Source organism: Culex quinquefasciatus, chromosome 2 (assembly GCF_015732765.1).
Source record: "Culex quinquefasciatus strain JHB chromosome 2, VPISU_Cqui_1.0_pri_paternal, whole genome shotgun sequence".
Lineage (NCBI taxonomy): Eukaryota > Metazoa > Arthropoda > Insecta > Diptera > Culicidae > Culex > Culex quinquefasciatus.
The window spans coordinates 182,833,251-182,851,819 of NC_051862.1; the positions used below are offsets into that span (position 1 = coordinate 182,833,251).

General features: G+C 39.3%; 1 protein-coding gene across 2 annotated transcripts; it reads left to right on the forward strand.

Annotated features, from left to right (window-relative positions):
• Nucleotides 1-2,195: 2,195 nt before the first annotated feature.
• Nucleotides 2,196-18,563, forward strand: LOC6041523 (protein-glucosylgalactosylhydroxylysine glucosidase). 2 transcript variants are annotated; one of them, XM_038255140.1, is made up of 8 exons: nucleotides 2,196-2,758; nucleotides 6,178-6,560; nucleotides 7,082-7,459; nucleotides 11,773-12,169; nucleotides 12,228-12,469; nucleotides 12,562-12,649; nucleotides 16,721-17,424; nucleotides 17,482-18,563. In XM_038255140.1, the coding sequence occupies exons 1-8, from the start codon at nucleotides 2,748-2,750 to the stop codon at nucleotides 17,583-17,585; spliced, it is 2,307 nt and encodes a 768-aa protein (XP_038111068.1). In that variant the 5' UTR covers nucleotides 2,196-2,747; the 3' UTR covers nucleotides 17,586-18,563. The 2 variants fall into 2 exon arrangements, with proteins under 2 accessions (XP_038111068.1, XP_001850773.2); XM_001850721.2 differs by lacking the exon at nucleotides 2,196-2,758 and adding an exon at nucleotides 6,063-6,121.
• The last annotated feature ends 6 nt before the right edge of the window (nucleotides 18,564-18,569 follow it).

Below are 18,569 nucleotides of genomic sequence, written 5' to 3' on the forward strand. Positions count from 1 at the left end.
ATCTATTGTTAAAATTAAGGAGGACTTTCTATTTTGATCAAACAATATCTTATTGCGATATTTGAAGTAAACTTAAAAACATTACAGTTCTTAAATGCTTAAAAAAATTGTTCATGCTTAGTTATATTTTTTTTATGCTTTAAATAAGGCCAATGCCGCAAATTTGGATATGTCCATGACTTCAACTAAATTTGTCATACTTTCAACAGTAACATACATGTCATTTGTGATACTTTTATTCAATATAACTCCCCCTTCTAAAAACTCAAATTTTCTTGTTTCTTTTTCTTTTATTCGCTGTATTTCAGCAACCAGAGGTCCAATCTTCCATGTTTCTCAAGCATTTTTATAGATTTTTTTTCAACTTTTCGAAAAACATATTTTAAGGAATGAACAATCATGAACACTTTTTTAAAAGATCGAAAAACTGCAATTTTTCAGTTCAAATTGAACTTTAAGAGGGTTTATCTTGGAAACAGTTGAATCTGTATGGTACTTTCGATTGAGAAATTTGATTTTCAATCATAAATTTAAGTCAAAGAAATTCGAGTATAATTTGATTTAAAAAGTTTGTTTTTTTTTTCAAAAGATCATAACTCGATTGCAAAATGTGTGTCCATGATTTGAATTAAATGTCACGGTTGTCCCTTAAAAAATAACAAAAATTTAAATTGTAAGATTTTGAGAAAAAAAAATGTGAAAAAAAAATTTAAAAAATCGGCAAAAAATATGTCTGCCTATTTTTTTTAAACAGTCCTCATCAATATTTACAACTTTGCCGAAGACACCAAACCGAACAGAAAACTATGACCGTACACCTTCGGACGAATGATTCACTCGACATTTTGTAGTGGAATAGTCATACTTGAAGCCTATTGTATGGGTTTTTGCCCAAATTTGCCCCAGGCTTTGTATACCGAGCTCGAAAACTAGCTAATTTATCACAAAATCTTGCTATAACTCATCACATATAGCTCCTATCAATTTGGTGTCTTGGACAAAGTTGTTTGTTTTGATATTACTGACAGCTCTTCTGAACAATGTAATCGTCTAAAATCAAAATTTAACACAGTTTTAATCGAAAAACTGTTTTTTGGTATGGATTTATGGAAAAAGGTTCCAAAACTGGTATTCAACACAATGATAGAGCTTTGGCGTCTTCGACAAGGTTTGTGTAAATTTTATGCCCTACAACTTTGCCGAAGACACCAAAGCTCTGTCTCTTAACTGTCGAAAGTTAGAAATTCCAGCTGTGATGAGTATTTTGAAAAACAAATTTCACAGAAAGTAGGCCATGACAACGCTGAACAAAGTTTTAGAACATGCCAAAGCATATCCATGCATTTTGTGATACAGTAGTTGTTCGGTAACTGGGCTGCTTTTTAACTGGGCGCTCGATAACTGGGCTGTAGCCCAGTTAAAAAACAGACAAACGTCAAAAAACCAAAACAAACCGAAATCACCGAGGGGTTAATGGATGCAAAAATCATGTTCAACAAATAAAAAAAAACTTTTTTCAAACTTTTATGTAATTTCAAGTCACACTTAGAGAAATATGAAAAGTAATCAATGTAATTGAATTTGAGTAACTTTTATTTTTATATTTCATCAAAAAAATATTATGCATCGGTAGTCCCCTCGTTATTTTTCGTTCAGCCCAGTTAGCGAATAGCATTCGGTGACTGGGCTACGTTCTCAGTCCAGTTACCGAACAACTACTGTACTTCAGTCAACAACTGCAGCTCACTCAAAAACAACAGATAATTCAGTGCATGGTTGAAATTGATAGTGATAAGTTGCTTCCAGTTATAATTCTGCATAAAATGAGATCAATCATTTTTGCGAGTTTGGCCATTTCCAGCTTTATTTTGTTCAAAACATTATTCAGGAACAACTCCAAGTAAGTTTTAAATGTTACATTTTGAAGTAAGTTTCAGCGTAAAAATCAAACAAAATTTGTCAAACTCAATTTACTGCACCAACCAGCATATCGCTCCTATCAGTTAAACTGACTCAGCCTTCGTTAGCTTCACTTCCAAAGCAAACCATGCTGCATACAAAGCATGTTCTGGCCATCCAGCCGCTATCAGCGAACAATTCTCAACCATCTCAACATCCGACGACGACGACGTGCCTCACTCGAAAGTCACGACGAATCAAATTCTCACCACTCTAGTCTATACAGCAGTCTACTTTCGTTAGTCGAAGCTTCTAAACGTATCGCGTGATGGAAAGTGTCGCCCGGAGCATTCTGTCAGCAAAATAGAAAATATAAATAAATTGCCGTGATGCTCTAATAGTCAATTATGCAAAGTAGAACAGTTTGAGCGAAGAGACCCAGCACTGGGAATCATAGTGAGATCTCTTTTGAGTGAGTTGTCTACCTTAAAGTTGAACCTTTCAAGACTCCAAGTGTCCCCTAGGAGAGAGTAACACATCATTCGATGGCAGCTTTTCAGCGCAAAAAAAAACTCCACGAACTTTCCGTCATGTCAGGTCTGACGATTTAGGCAGTGTGCCCTTAAAGTGCTGGTGGCGATTCTCATGGTTTTGGATTGGGATCTTCCCTCGAAACCCCTGGGAGTCATAAACGAGGAAGCCAAAACGGGGTCACTTCTGGGGAATCGTCAACAACAACCGGTAGTGCTCGTGGAGCTGGCTGGACATTGGTAGCAACGATAATTTGCTTAGCTCAGCCTCTAACTAACCACTATATATACGGGACTGGAAAAGGGCCCAGAGACGCGATGTCACAAAGGTGAGTGTTTTGCTGGCCCAGGAAGGGGACTGTGGGAAAGACTTGCAGAGCGATGCAAGTTCTAGCGAACGTCGTAAACCGGGTTGGGACATGCATATATCGAGTTAATTAAATTTATGTTCAAAAGTGTTTACGTTGATATGGCATGATGAAAAAAATCAATCAAAACCATTGAAGGTAACATGCAAGAATATTTTTGAAAAATAATTTTGGTTTAACAAAATAATCCTTGTTTCGGGCTTTACTACTCAAGTAAAATTGTTAAAAATTTCAAAAAGAAACGTCACGCGATCTACCTATGATTTTTTTTATTGGTTCCTCACCTACTCCTACAAATTTGCATCAGGAAATTCGAATCGATTTGAATTCTTAAACAATCTTTTAGGAAAATTCAGAAGATTGATGACTTTCAGAAATAAAAATACAAATCTTCCATTGATTTTTTAAGCCTAAAAATTAAGCATATGGCAATTTTTACTAAATCCCCCTTCATTTTTTCCTCAATTGATATGCTTTGGGTTAAAAATACTAATCTTGGGTTGAAAGTAACAAGCTAAAATAACGGAAAATGCATTCCCTGGAAAAATAAGCATAAAAACATTTAGTTTTATTACCGTCAACTGGGGCGAATCGGGACTACAGTCTGAATAGGGACAACAGTTCAAGAGCATTTAAAAGTTTTAAATTTTGGAAGCAATGCACTATGTTGTTGTTTTGTGTCTGTTCTATCCGAAACTATCAACAATATTCAAATCTAGAATTTTTTGTAAAGGTCCTAAAACAAAATTAACATTTTTTTGCTTCTGGGTGTTTTTTTAACAAAAAGCAAAAAAATAAAATTTTGTTTATTGGACTTTTTCAAAACAAACTGTAGAAAAAAATCAGTAACAAGCCTAAAACAGCTGTCCTAATTCGCCCAATTTGTCCCGATTCGCCCCAGATGATGGTTTATGGTTCGTCTATAAAAACTTGAGCTAAGGATTCTACAACCATGAAAATTTTATTTTCTGAAACAAATCTAAAATAAAATGATTATTAAAACAATGCATGGCAAGCCACTCAAAGAAAAAACGTTCGAAACTTAAAAATGGCTCAAATATATGTTATATTATTTATGAATAAACGAGCACTCCCCCAAAATGCCGGAAATAAATTTCATTTATATTTTTTTGGCTTGCACAGTTAAAAAAGTAGTAATCCAGCTGCGTGTAAAAGGCCTGGGTGTAAAATAAATATTGCATTATTTTATGCAATTCTATGTAATTTTACACCCTAAAATATGTAGCCCATCAGTATGGGAAACCTACTTGGCATAAATGTCAAGCTCATATATGCGTTTATCCTCACAGCGTTTCATCGGTCTGATGGCCGAGTGGGCTAAAGCGCCAGTCCTCACTGCACTGTTAGTGATGAGTTTGATTCCCGTCGGCTGCTACATTTTTTTGTTTTTGCAAAAAATGTACATGCAGTGTGTAATATTAAGTGTTTATTTTGACGAATGTAATGTGCATGCTTTTGCATGCGATTTTACCATCGGATTTTTTGCTGTGTGGATAAAAATAAAAAAGGTTAAAAATTGAAATGACGAGCCATACTTTCAACATTTCAGTTAAAAAAATGTTTTCAAATGCATTATACACCAGTCCAGTTGTTTAGCAATTATTAGTTTCCAAAATGTCAAAGTATTGAGGAAAACATTGTTTTAGTTAAAAAAAACTTGCGGTTTTAATAAAAATTAAAAATATTCTTAAACGAACCCGGACATGTTTGATATGATTGTCATTAAAGAAAAATGCATTTTAAACTGTTTTCAGTTGATTGAAATTTGAATTTTTTTGAAAAAAAAAAGTTTTTTGCCTCCTGATTTTTCGGACCAATTTTAAAGAACGGGGAGGGGCTCGCTTTCAAATAAACTTTTTATTACAAAAGATAAATTACTAAAATCCATATTTTTAGATTTCCAAAATGTTGGAAAATGTTTTAGAGGAACAAAACAGACTTTTTTGGCCCCTAGAAAAGTAAGAGCAAAAATTTGCCCAAGAATTATGGATTTTATATGAATTTGCCCAAGAATTATGGATTTTATATGAAGTTGTTATAAAAATGAAAATTAATGCATCAAACTTTTTTTTCAAAATCAAATTATTCGCTCTACAGCTTTGCCTTGGCGTTCTCGATTGCGAGATTCTTACTCTAAACTAGGTGTCCAAAGGTTTGGCTGGCAACTGCAAACCTCTTTTTACACCTTAGCTTCCATCCACCCCGGGATTCGAACTGACGACCTTTGGATTGTTAGTCCAAATACCTACCAGCGACTCCACCGAGGCAGGACCAAGGGAGATGACTCCTACACCTGGACTGAGCTAACGACCTAACCCTCTAGATTAGACCGGGGCCAACGTTTACTTCCCCATCCGACGTAAGGCGTGGTCAGACAAATCTGAGATACAGCTACTCAAAAATAAAGAAATAATAAAATTGAAAATATGTAAGTATTACCCAACTACAACGGAATTATAAAATGCAAATATATATTTTTCAATGTCAAGAAATTAATCAATCAAGAAATTTTCTGACCTCAAATATTTTTAAAATTTTAAAATCAACACAAAGATTTACAAATTTTAAAAAATCTAAAAATGTGGATTTTAGGAATTCAACTCTTAAAAGTTAATATAAAATTCATACTCCGTATTAAGTGTATTTTTTCTTTCAGAATAATCCTAACCAACGCCGACAAATTTGCAAAAAGATTTGAAAAAAAATCTACGTAAGATATAGATGTTCAAATATTTACATACCATTTCCATGTTAATGGCTGCCAACTTTGTAAGAGATTTATTTGGGCAAACCAATGATGCAAAAATGGCTTTTTGGTAAAAAGGTCAAATCAAAAAATACAAAAATACAAATCTCATAAAATTGGAGGATTTCGTGTAGAATTGCTCTACTGTTTAAAAAAAAATCAAAAATGTTTCATACAAAGGTTTCATACATCTTTTATTCTAATTAAACAAAATAACAAATAGATTAAAACTAGATATAAAGTGCTACACATGGTAATCATAAGCCTATTTTACCCCACAAAATGTAATTTATCCTTCAAACTATTTTAGCAGTATTCCCAGAAGGTTCTATACATTTCCATAATAACGAACTGCGCCGCACTCGATTCCCACCACCACGTGGAAAGGGGTCAATATTTTCCCACATTAATAACCGCTCAAATTATGTCGAACGGCTTTCCCCCCTCTCACTTGTGAAGAACTCAGTACTCGGCTAGGGATTAATACCGACACCGGAAGTAGGAAGTGCTGCACGTACATTCGCGTTAAAAATGCACATTTTTAATCATGAGATTAAGTCGGTTTTTTATGAAAACGAAAGTGACTGCACCTGTCGTTTTTCTTTTTTTTTAGTTCACCAACAACAACGTCGTCGTCGTCCTTCACGCAGGATGATGCCTCCAACGAGCCGTGGCTGCCAACGCTGGCCAACGGTCATCTCGGGTTCACCGTGTTCGGCGACGCCGTCTACGTGAACGGCCTGTACAACGGCCAGCTCGGGCTGAGTCACCGGGCCCGGATCGCCAACGTGGCCAACCTTCGGATCGACGCCGGTGGGAACCCTCGACCCCCGACGCTCGTCGGCCAGTCACGGATGGACTTTGCGAGGGGCACGTTTTTCGTCGATTACCGCGGCCCTAATAATAGCTACAGGGTAACTCAGGCGATCTATCCCCATCAATTGTACAATCGTGCCATCGTCAATCAATTCCGGATCGAGCGGCTCCGGGTGGAAGGTTAGTTGTTGCTGTTGTTGTTGTAGGTGCCCCTTCCTGACACAAGACAGATTTGTTATTGGATAATAGAAACAGATGTAAATAATGAGACGACAAATCATCGTGGTTACATGCTAATTCGCGGGTCGTGGTGCAAAGCGGTTAAGGGATCAACGTTATGAACGACGACTTTGGTCTGAGAGGGAAAAGTGGGGTAAAGTTGTCACGAAACCGGTGGGAATTTATGTTGGTATAGAAATCAGAGGCGGCGAGATACTATGCTTGATCGAACATTATAAAAGGAAACCTAAATTATTATATTATTTTTAACTGTCATTTTAAATACAAGTCGGTTCATATTCAAGTTACAGTGGAATAAATCATTAAAAATAACATTTGCTAAACCTTGCACGCAATCTGAATCACCCAAAAATTAACGAGGCAATTCCAAGAAACTCAAATCAAAGCCCTCCTCGCACCCGGCACAATATGGAACAATTCATTTTTTACTCTGGCCATTGTGTGGCCAACTCTCCTCGCAGGCGATATTCACCTGAGCATAACTCAAGCCAGCACCTCACCCACCAGCGAAGACATCGTGTTCAACTCCACGGCGGAGTCAGTCATCTTCATCAGCCGTGGCGCGGAACGGCCATCGTCCTCTGGAGTCGTCGTCGTCGCCGCTACCAAGGATGAATATTCAACAGCAGCAGAAGAAGCGTTCCAAGTGCACCAGGCCTGTGGCAGCACCCGGGAACCGGAGGATCCATCAAGCCGGAGCCAACCGCGACAGGTCTGTGTCTTATGGAATCATGTTCCAGAACGGCTCACACTGAAACGGTCCGAGCGCACGGTGTCGTACAAATTTATAATGACGGCCGATGAAAGTGCCAGCCGAGCTCGCCGCGATCTGGAGCAGGGTAAGTTTGAGTTTTGGAAGGGGGGAATTTTCAAGAATTGCTGAGAGATATGACGCTGATTAATTGAATTAACATGAGAATTTGAGGCAAATAACAGTTATACAATTCATTACATCGCTAGGCTGCAACAGTTTGAGGACTATTACACAATATTTTTACAAATGAACGGATGTACAGCAATTGCTTTTTTCATAAATTTATTTGTTAAAAGTAATTATGTAGTCGGCAAAAGCTTAAAACAACATTTGCCTTTCTTACTAAAGAAAGGTGTAGGATATAAATCTTCTAAAAATCATGAACGATCAATTGTTGACGCCCAATCGATTGAAAATGACAGAACTGATGTACACAGCAAAAAAATCGATGGTAAAATCGCATGTAAAAGCATGCAAATCACCTTCGTCAAAAAAGACACTTAATATTACACACTGCATGTAATATTTTAGTAAACACCATACAAAAAATTGCAACCGACGGGATTCAAACCCAGCACTACCACTAAGGACTGGCGCCTTAGCCCGCTCGGTTATCAGACCGAAGAAGAGATGAAAGGCTAAACGTATATATGAGCTTGACATTTCGATCAAGTAGTACATATTTGAGGGTTTAATAGTACATAGAGTTTTATAAAAAAAAAGCGAAATTTATTTTTACACCCAGGCCTTTTACACGCAGCTGGATGCTCTATATCGCCAATCCCCTTTTTTTTATTTGCATTTTTTCGCATGAACAGTTCATAAAAATAATTGGGATTTGATTAATTGTTTTCAGAGAAATTCACAGTCTCGAATAATTTTTTGTTGAGTTTTTGACATTTATAAAAAAATATTCATCTTTTTTTTTTGAGTCGTGTGGTGTTCGTGGGGGAGATCAGTTGGCGAATCGACGCGCGAGAATTCATGAAATCGATTGAAACAATTCGGTGTATCAGCACTATTTGAGGTTTTCATGATAACGAATAATACGTTACTAAAAACTTTAATTTTGTTTTGAAAGCCCTTCCCATAGCATCGATGCTCGGATAGCACGCCGACGGTAAGAACTAAAAAATACGGGATTGAGAATATAATTAAGTCCTTTTCAAAGCGTCGAAGCTCGGAAGGCAACGATTATTTTTCACTTTCTGGTCATATCATCTACCAATAATAAATCCGGATCTACAGTAGTTGTTCGGTAACTGGGCGTTGTTTAACTGGGCTGCTTTTTAACTGGGCGCTCGATAACTGGGCCGTAGCCCAGTTAAAAAGCAGACAAACGTCAAAAAACCAAAACAAAACAAAATGACCGAGGGGTTAATGGATGCAAAAATCATATATAATAAATAAAAATAACTTTTTTGCAATTCCGTCGTGAAACTACTTACTTTTCCTGTCATTCTTGAACGACGAAATAGCCTACTTTTCTGTACCAAAAATAACAGAATCGAATAGCAACACTTTTCAAAATAAATGCTGAAAAGTTCTACTTTTCAGCACTCAAATGGGTGCTGAAAAGTTGAACTTTTCAGCACTTGTTTCGAAAAGTAACACTTTTCAACATTTTTTTATTTAAACGATTTATTGACAAAATACATGAAAATTTGACATAAAATTTCACTCAGTGTGTGTTTTTTGGAATTGCAAAAAATGTTGTATGGAACTCGTTGCAAAACTTGATTTTTTCAGCACTCTTCGTATTTATCCAACTCGGTGAACCTCGTTGGATAAATGTACGACTCGTGCTGAAAAAATCCTCTTTTTGCAACTTGTTGCATAAACTACTATTTTCAAACTTTTGTTTAATTTCAAGTTACAATTTAAAAAATATGAAAAGTAAGATTTGTAAATAAATTCTAGTAACTTTTATTTTTATTTTTCATCTGGAAAATATTATTCATCGGTGGTCCCCTCGCTATTTATTGTTCAGCCCAGTTAACGAGCAACATTCGGTGACTGGGCTACGTTCTCAGCCCAGTTATCGAACAACAACTGTATTTTAAATTTTACGTCACCGAATAATGCGCTAATCCAAATTTCATTTCGTTTTGAAAGTCCATCCCAAAGCATCGTTGCTCGGATGGCACGCCGGCGGTTTGAAGTAAAAAATACGCGAATGATAAGTCCTTCTCATAGCGCCGTAGCTCGGAAGGCAACGATTGTTTCTTTTTTTTTCTGGTCATATCATCTACCAAGATGAATCCTGACCTTCCCTTTCCTTCCCCTACTAACACAATTCCCCCACTTCCCGTGATGCTTGAAGGAGATGCTGTGGATTCAACGGTCTCATGCGGTGTCAACAGGTATAGAGCGACAAACTCTGTGTCTGATGAGTCTGCAACTTCAACTATCGGACTAACATTCCTACCTTTGTTGAACTGCATCTCCTTGGGGGGACGCCAGTATTGACTTAAAGCAGAGATCTTCAGGGGTTATACAGTGAGGATGATTAGCTCCCACTACTCCTCTTTTGGTTCATTGTGTAACTTCAGCTGATCCGTCAATAACGGAGTAGCAGCTCATTGGCAGTCAACCATGCTCATGCTGCTCATGCTCATGCTAAAAAAAGATTCATCTTTTTAAAAGAGAACAGTTCTGTAGGTTTCAACATTGTTAACATAAAACATTAACAGTTCATGAAAATCTTTAAAAGATTTATTAAATATTTTTTTCGAATTTTAAAATTTTGTTCGATCACAAAAAAAAATTAATTAAAAAAAAGTATTATTTTTGTTAATTTATGTGTATTTTGTATTCATATATTCATAAAAAATTTAACAGTTTTGGAAAAACAAAACTTTTGATTATTTAGTTTATTTTTAACATTTTTTTATTTTTGAACAACAAAAGTTTTGCGGGGTCGTTTGGCAAAATTCTGAATTGAGTAAAATTTTGGTGAAGTTTTGCAAAATTCTGAATTGAGTATCAAACAAGCAGTTGATAAAATGTTTTTTTTTTTAAGGTTTTGCATTCCATGCAACATAACATGAAAAAATATATAGGTTTTCTAAACGATTAATTTGTTTTAAACAAATTAAGACATGTATACGCTGATACCAGGAAAACCTAAAGAGTGATGGGAAGTGGGAGGAGTGAAGCTCTTTAAAAACAGCCAAGGAAGGAACGGAACGAAAAAGATGAGACTGCATTAGATTATTGATTTTTATCAAAGTTAGGCAAAAAAATATATCAGAATTAAATAAAAATAATAACAAATCCATCGGTAGTTGGTTTTTAAGCTAAAAAAAAAATATTTTAAATATTTCATGTAAACAGTCAACATATTTCATGTTAACATCAAATTCCGAGTTCTGCGACTCATTTTAGTCAAATTTAAATGGTTGAATGGCTATAAAATTAAATGTTGCATTTTTTCAATATTTCATCACCGCCATATTGGCTGCCATCTTAGATTTAAAAATTCACTTTAGAGTAGTTTAGGGGTCATACTAAAGCTCAACAAACAAATCTAGTTTTTTTTTTTTTTTTGAAAGAGTTATACACTCAAACCCCGATGGTTTGACACCAACTGTTGTCAAACGAACGGGGTCACGTTTTAGTTTGACACACCTTTTACACGGAGTTCACACACACTACCAAGCGTTTGTTTTAATAGTGTGCGTGAGCGCCGGGTAAAAAGTGACAGTTCGTCACTTTTTAGTTTGACTTTGACCAACCAACGGGGTACAAACTAAAAAAGTGTCAAACGAAAAAGTGACCAACCACCGGGGGTTGAGTGTAATATAAACATATATAATATAAACATATTATAAACATATGAAACACCACGGTCGAGTTCATTGCTATTGTAGTCGCCGCCAACGCCGCCACAGACATAATTTACATCGGATTATTTATTTTTTTGTTTGCATCGTACCTGCACTATACTATGCTGTTATGCTATGATCAGACAATAACAACTAAAAGTCAAAAACCGCGCTTCTGGTGTCGTAAATTGAAGAATAAAACGGCGTGGAGGACAGTTGCACTTGGCCTCACGCGGTTCTATTGAAAATTTCATTTTTTTAGGAATATAAAATTATTTGTCGAGATGACATTTTTCAGCCGTTTTGTTATGCCTGTTTTGGTATACCTTCATAATACTCTTTGAGAAAGACTTGATAATTAGGTTTAAAGCGTGACGTCACGAGCGCACACGCACACGCATTTTTTCTGAGACACACGTGCAAAAAATGTAAACAGTGCAGCCAAGCTGTCAAATTTCTAACCTAAAAACCGAGTCGGCGTAAAACCTAATTCTGGGTTGGTCAGGGTAAACATCAGCAAGCCTTGTCTATCCAGCTTTTATTGAGTATAATGCGGTTTTACTCCAAAAAGCTCTGCGCATCACTGACGACGATGAACTGCTGCGCCGCCACACGGACATTTGGGCCAGCTTCTGGAACAGGTTCGACATCCAGCTGGAAGGTGATCCCGACTTGGAGCAAACCGTTCGAGCCAGCCTGTTCTACCTGATTAGTAACTTTCCGTTGGGCACCAACGGTACCGATGACGAGCCATTTCAATTCGGTGGTCTCAGCCCAACGGGGCTTGGCCGCGGCGGCTCGGATCTGGACGACTACGAGGGACATTCGTTCTGGGACACGGAAATTTGGATGTTCCCGGTGGTGAATCTTGTGGAGGCGGGGTTCGCCGAAATGGCGATTGACTATCGGTTCCGGAGAATGGATGCCGCGAGGGAGTATGCACGAACTGGGGGATATCATGGAGTTAGGTAATTAACCCTCGTTTCTCTATTAAGATGTTGAGAATTATTTTACTAACCGTCACAGGTACCCCTGGGAAAGTGCATCAACGGGCATCGAGGTGACCCAACCCGACTACATGGACTCGGTGGCCGCCTTTCAGCAACACATCACCGGTGACATTAGCTTCGCGTTGCGGCAGCATCTGGCCACCACGCAAAACCTCGACTGGTTGCGCACCCGCGGATGTCCTCTAGCGCAAGAGATTGCCCAATTTTGGGCCAGCCGGCTCTCGTTGGATCCCGTTACAGGGCTGTACGATATCAAGGGTCAGTTCCCAGGGCGGTAACGGCAGTTAATCAACCACAGAACTGATGGATTCCTCTCTCTCTCTGTTTCTATTTTACCTCTTCCGCTACAGCTGTGATGGGACCGGATGAAGATCATAAAAATGTTACCAACAACGCGTACACCAACGTGATCGCCGGCTATGCGCTGTATTTTGGCGAGTAAGTGGCTCTTCCCTAGGCCGCCGCCCCTTCATTGCATGTTTACTAGTTCCCAAACATTCATTAACTTCCATCTTAAGCTCCAAAACCAAAACAACTCTCCTCTCAACAAAGGCGATTCCCATCAGCCGCGGTCCAAAATTCCATCACCACCCCGAATAACTCTGTCAAGGCCATCCCACAGTCGTCACTCGATTAATTAAATGACGACGAAAATAGACAACATCTGTAATGACTTTCGTGACGCAGCCGACGCCGACAGCATCCTCTTCTACAGTGAAGATGAAACCTCTGATGGAATTCTTGTCTAATCATGGGCTGTTCAAAACAAGCCGCAGCGAAGACCCACTTCCAGTACTAGAGGAGTGGGCACTCGGATATCAACGTATGACGTCGGGATGACAACCTGCAGACTACCGGTCTTAATGTGCTGTGCGCTGTGGTACTCATTGCTAGCATTACGTTGGACGGGGTTGTGACAGCCAGCTGTCATCTTGTAATGAGGGCAGCTGAGATTAATCCGATGTGAGGTTTAAGAATCAGGTTAATACAACTGGAGTGTCAGTGATCTTCCCAGTTTTTCTTCAAATCGACGTCGTCGTGCTATCTTGTCGCACCCGCCATTTTGACGTTCCGAGAAAAACGCGTTTTAATGTTTGACCTTGAATATTCAAAAACGAGAGCACGCAATGTAAACAATAACAAACACGTTTTATTTGGCTCACCATTCTGTGCATTGTCCCAAAGTTTGGTTGAAGTTGGTTGCTGGAGTCCCGATTTATAATTACAAATGTTTACGGTAGTCTAGCTTGTACGTGCGACAAACGCATCCTGACTTTCCTGGCCTGAAATCCCTTTGGCCTTTTGTCGCACTTACATCAATTTTCATGGAGTGACAAAATAGCACAAGATTGAAACTACTTTCATATGTAAAGTGACAAAAATGCACGCGACGTGTGGAAGAATTAATAAAAATTGTATGTAATTGATTGTGTGGTAGAGAAATGAAACATAGGATTTTCCTTTTGTTATCAACATATTTCGTCGCCATCGTGCTAACTTGTCGTACGTGCATTTTGGGCCAAATTGAGTTAAGAACGCCATTTTGTGCAGCTCACAATGCCTCACCTTTTGACCTTCACAGATCCCCAAAATTCGATTTCAATCCTGAGATATTCAACAAAAACCGATGGCTGAGATATTCAACAAAAAAATGGCGTTCTTAACTCAATTTTTTCGGTTTTTGTTGAATATCTCAGGATTGAAATCGAATTTTGGGGATCTGTGAAGGTCAAAAGGTGAGGCATTGTGAGCTGCACAAAATGGCGTTCTTAACTCAATTTGGCCCAAAATGCACGTACGACAAGTTAGCACGATGGCGACGAAATATGTTGATAACAAAAGGAAAATCCTATGTTTCATTTCTCTATCACACAATCAATTACATACAATTTTTATTAATTCTTCCGATCACACCCCACTCGCGAAGTCCGCTTTTATAAAATGCCCAATACATAATTCAAACAGTTATTAAAAGCACATAAAATTAATTTATTACCCTTTGGTGTGGCCAACTCTCATTGATACCGCCTTCGAGCGAGCCTTCGTCGGTCGATCGTTCTCGGGCCTGTTCGTTAAGGCGAAAAGAGAGGCGTACATACCTACTATAAATTGCAACATAAAACTCCCAACCAAATGAAATTGTTGGCTGACTGGTTTCGACCGTCGAATTAAACGGTGTTACATTCTGATTGCTGAGCAAACAACTTTACGATACTATGGCAGATAACGGGGGGGTGTTCTTAAATTACGAGCTGACTCAAACAATAGTTAGCAAAATTCAAATTGCGTTCAAATCTTTTTTGAAAATATTGTCAAGATATATTCCGTAACGTAATCCGTGGACGTCCCCACACAAAATTCACAAAGAAAAGCGCGAATGTTAATTTTTATTTCACGCCTTCTCATTTTCGTTGCACCTTTCAGGGTGCGTCCTTTCGCTCTCTCCAGCCGAGCCGAGGGCGCTGCCATATAAATTGAGTTGGATGGCTCCGCAGTGCGTGGCCGAATGGTTACGCTGTCCGCTTTGTAAGCGGATGATTCTGGGTTCGATTCCCATCTGCTGCAACCTTCCATCGGATGAGGAAGTAAAATGTCGGTCCCGGCCTTGGTTGTTAAGCCGTTAAGTCATTCCAGGTGTAGGAGTCGTCTCCATGCCATAAGTACAAACAACACACCAAACCAAGCCTACTCCGGTGGAATCGCTGGCGGCGGTTGGACTCGCAATCCAAAGGTCGTCAGTTCAAACACTGGGGTGGAAGGTTCCTTGGAGTAAAAAGAGGTTTGGGTGCTCTCCCCATTCAAGCCTTCGGACTCCTAGGTTCGAGCAGAAACTTGCAATAGAGACCACAAAAGACCCGGGGGTCGTTAATGTGGATGGTTTGTTTGATTTTGGCTCCGCAGATTGCACTGAGTGAGAAAAACAAATCCTGATGCGTCGGATTATGGCCGGTCAAAATAAAGAACACGGGGGATTTGTGGGTCTCGTGGCGCAGGGGTAGCGGCTTCGGCTGCCGATCCCGATGATGCTATGAGACGCGGGTTCGATTCCCGCCTTATCCACTGAGCTTCTATCGGATGGTGAAGTAAAACGTCGGTCCCGGTTTCTCCTGTCTCGTCAGAGGCGCTGGAGCAGAATTCCCACGTTAGAGGAAGGCCATGCCCCGGGGGGCGTAGTGCCAATAGTTTCGTTTCGTTCGTTTTTTTCGTTTTTTCGGGGGATTTGAGCTTGGGCGAGAGCCGTCAACACCGGTTTCGAGAAACGGCAAGATAATTAATTTAAATTTTGATTCAATTAGGGATTTCCCCCTTCGAAAACGATGTAAATGATGGAGATGAATCTGGCGCCAAGTTTGAGATTTCGGCTTATGAAAATTGTGACGAGTCGTGTTAAATATAATTGAGCATAATTTTTTTACAAAATTTGAAGCATCCATTTTTTTAAGATCAAAGTAAAAATAAGAACAAGATCAAAAATACTTTGTATGGTATTTCTAACAGTAAATCTATCAGAATCTAAAAAAATAAATAAACACAACAAAACCATTCAGCAAAAAGTACGAAAACCTTTACACTACAATTTAAACACATTCAATCAAAGGGGCGTGATATGTTTTGAACAAAACCCGGGAAGACCGCGTTATTCATCCAACGACGTCGCCGCGGCGGTCCATCATTATAGAAATCCAAAACCGTTGCCAATCGGATTAGACCGCACGTTCAAACGCTAACCTGACATCGCGCGGTCGATCCCGTCCGTCCCGCTGCCGGAAGAACCTGGTTGAATGCGCTCCAGAGAGAGAGCAAATAAATCATAAAACATCCCATCACAGCCGGTCCAAGACTAACGTGCACAATTATCATCCGTCCGACTGCAGTCGTCGGAAACCACTATAATTCTGTAATTCTGTGATGATGATCGTAGTCGTTGCTTTTGAGCTTTGATTGATTTTACATGGGAAAATGTTCCCAACCCAGATCCCCCTTTCCTTCCCTTTCCTTGATCGTGTTGTGAAACGGTCGTTTGGCGATCGTTTTCATTATGTCATTATTGTTTGCTCATCATCTTTTGATCCCAATTCTCCAACCTCAGCCATCTGGGGGAGAAATGGGGAGGGGATCAGCTCCAAGCTGATCTGATTTTTATGAGGAATGAGATTCCCTGGCATTTCGTAGAACGTGATCTCATCCGGTGGCTTTGAGTGAAAGTGTTGCCAGCATCAATTTTTGTATTGTAATGTTAACAATTTTACAAAAATTACAAAATCGTGATATCATTATCAAAATTACTCCGAATAAGTAATACTATTTTTCTTCCAATACAAAAATCCCTTAAAACTGGCATCCCTGTCGCGCAGCATCCATCTTTCTTCGGTGTGACCCGCGATCATGTCTTTGTTCCGTCCCGATGGGAACTATGTCGTCGCCTTCCGTCATTCATCACGTTCCCGTGACTAAATATTGTGATCATATTAAGATTTCCGAACCATCCCACTCCCTTCATCATTACAGCTTGACGAAATGCCTGGTGAGCAGCTGTGACCAAGACCGGGACAAAGCCGCCCCACCGACCGAGGGCGGAAACTGGAGTGACCTGGCGTCGCGAATAAAGCTGCTTTACGACGCCGAAAATGACTACCATCCGCAGTTCGAGGGCTATCGGCGGGACACCGTTATCAAGCAGGCCGATACGGTGCTACTGGGCTATCCGTTGCAATATCCGGGCCTGACGACGACCGCCAGGAGCAATGATTTGCGCTTTTACGAGGCAGTTACGCGGTCCAGCGGACCGGCCATGACCTGGGCCATTCACGCAGTTAACCATTTGGACCTGGGAGAGGAGCGGGAGGCGGCGCGGAGGTTCGAGCAAAGCTACCGCGACTATGTCCGGGGACCGTACCGGGTTTGGAGCGAGGTTGGTCCCGGGCAGTCGGGAGCAAGGAATTTCATCACCGGAGCCGGAGGATTTCTGCAGGCCGTCATCAACGGGTATGGCGGAGTGCGGGTTTTCTTGGATCATTTGGAGATTCAAAATTCCAGACTTCCTCCGGGTTCCGCAACTTCTTTCAAAATCAAAGGCCTTCAATATCTGGGTGCCAGACTGACACTAACGGTAACGACTTCTTCAACCAAGTTATCAGTTGAGCAAATCTGTCAGAATATGGCAATCCAGATTGGAAACGGTTTACCGACCCTGATAGTGGAACGTGAAGTATGTAAGTGATAACCAGGTACATGCTGGGACAAATTATTAATTACATCTTTTTTTCCAGATGATATTACCGGTGTACTAGCGATAATCAAGGCAAACGAAAGTATTTTCGAGAAATGCCTAGTGCAAGATGAAACTCTTACAACGGTGAACGTAAACGTTTAAAACACTCTCAAAAAACAAATCTAAAGAATTCGAAACGACAATTACCTTTTGTTTAAAATAAGGCTGATGTAGGTATTTGTCAAAGTTCAAAATTTTAAACCTAGAGCCCGGGAAGCAACCAATATTTTTTTTTAAATTGCAATGAATGTGTTGAACCTGCTGAAAATTGTTAAAAAGTACACTTTACTAAGTTTATTGAACCATTTCAAGCATTTTTTTAAATCCCAGCGTAAAACCTATAAATCGACCCTGTCGTGTTATCTTGTCGCACGTCGCTTTTTGATGTTCAGGAAAACGCGTTTCAATGTTTGATCTTGAATAAACAAAAAAAATAGAGCACGTAATGTAACCAATAACAACAAATATTTGATTGGTTGACCATTATGTGTATTGCCCCGAAGTTTGGTTGAATTCGGTTGCCGGAGTCCCGAGTTATAATTACAAATGTTTACGGTAGTCGGGTTTGTACGTGTGTCAAACGGAAATTTCTTCCATATGAAGAGTGTCAGCAATGCACGGAGTTTTTTCGGTTTTATTGAATATCTCAGGATTGAAATCGAATTTTAAGGATCTATGAAAGTCAAAAAGTGAGGCATTGAGAGCTGCACAGAATGGTTTTCTTAACCCAATTTGGCCCAAAATTCAAGTGCGACAAGTTAGCACGACAGCGACGAAATATAACTCTATCCCCGTTTTTATGTCGTACTTTGAGATCCTCTACAAATCTCTAAAAAGCTTCAAAACATCAAATTTATATGAAGTAGCTGCGAATCCGACAATTATCTGTTGTTGCAACATAACGCAAAAATTTCCAAAGTGCTAAAAAGGTGACTACAGCTACTGTTGATTCCATTCAAGCACATATTTGGGACTTGATGAACCACTTTGATTACATTCAGGATGACTCATCTAGATCCGGTATTAATCCTTTGTTAAACATCTATTTTTACCCCCCAAAATTAATCATTCCAACGACTTGCCGAT

Bases quoted from the DNA above. Each gene is read 5' to 3' on its own strand.
- LOC6041523 (XM_001850721.2), top strand. From the start codon at position 6,096: ATGCACATTTTTAATCATGAGATTAA. The intron at 6,122-6,177 runs GTCGGTTTTTTA...CTTTTTTTTTAG, and splicing joins ATTTTTAATCATGAGATTAA to TTCACCAACAACAACGTCGT. The intron at 7,460-11,772 runs GTAAGTTTGAGT...TACTCCAAAAAG, and splicing joins TCGCCGCGATCTGGAGCAGG to CTCTGCGCATCACTGACGAC.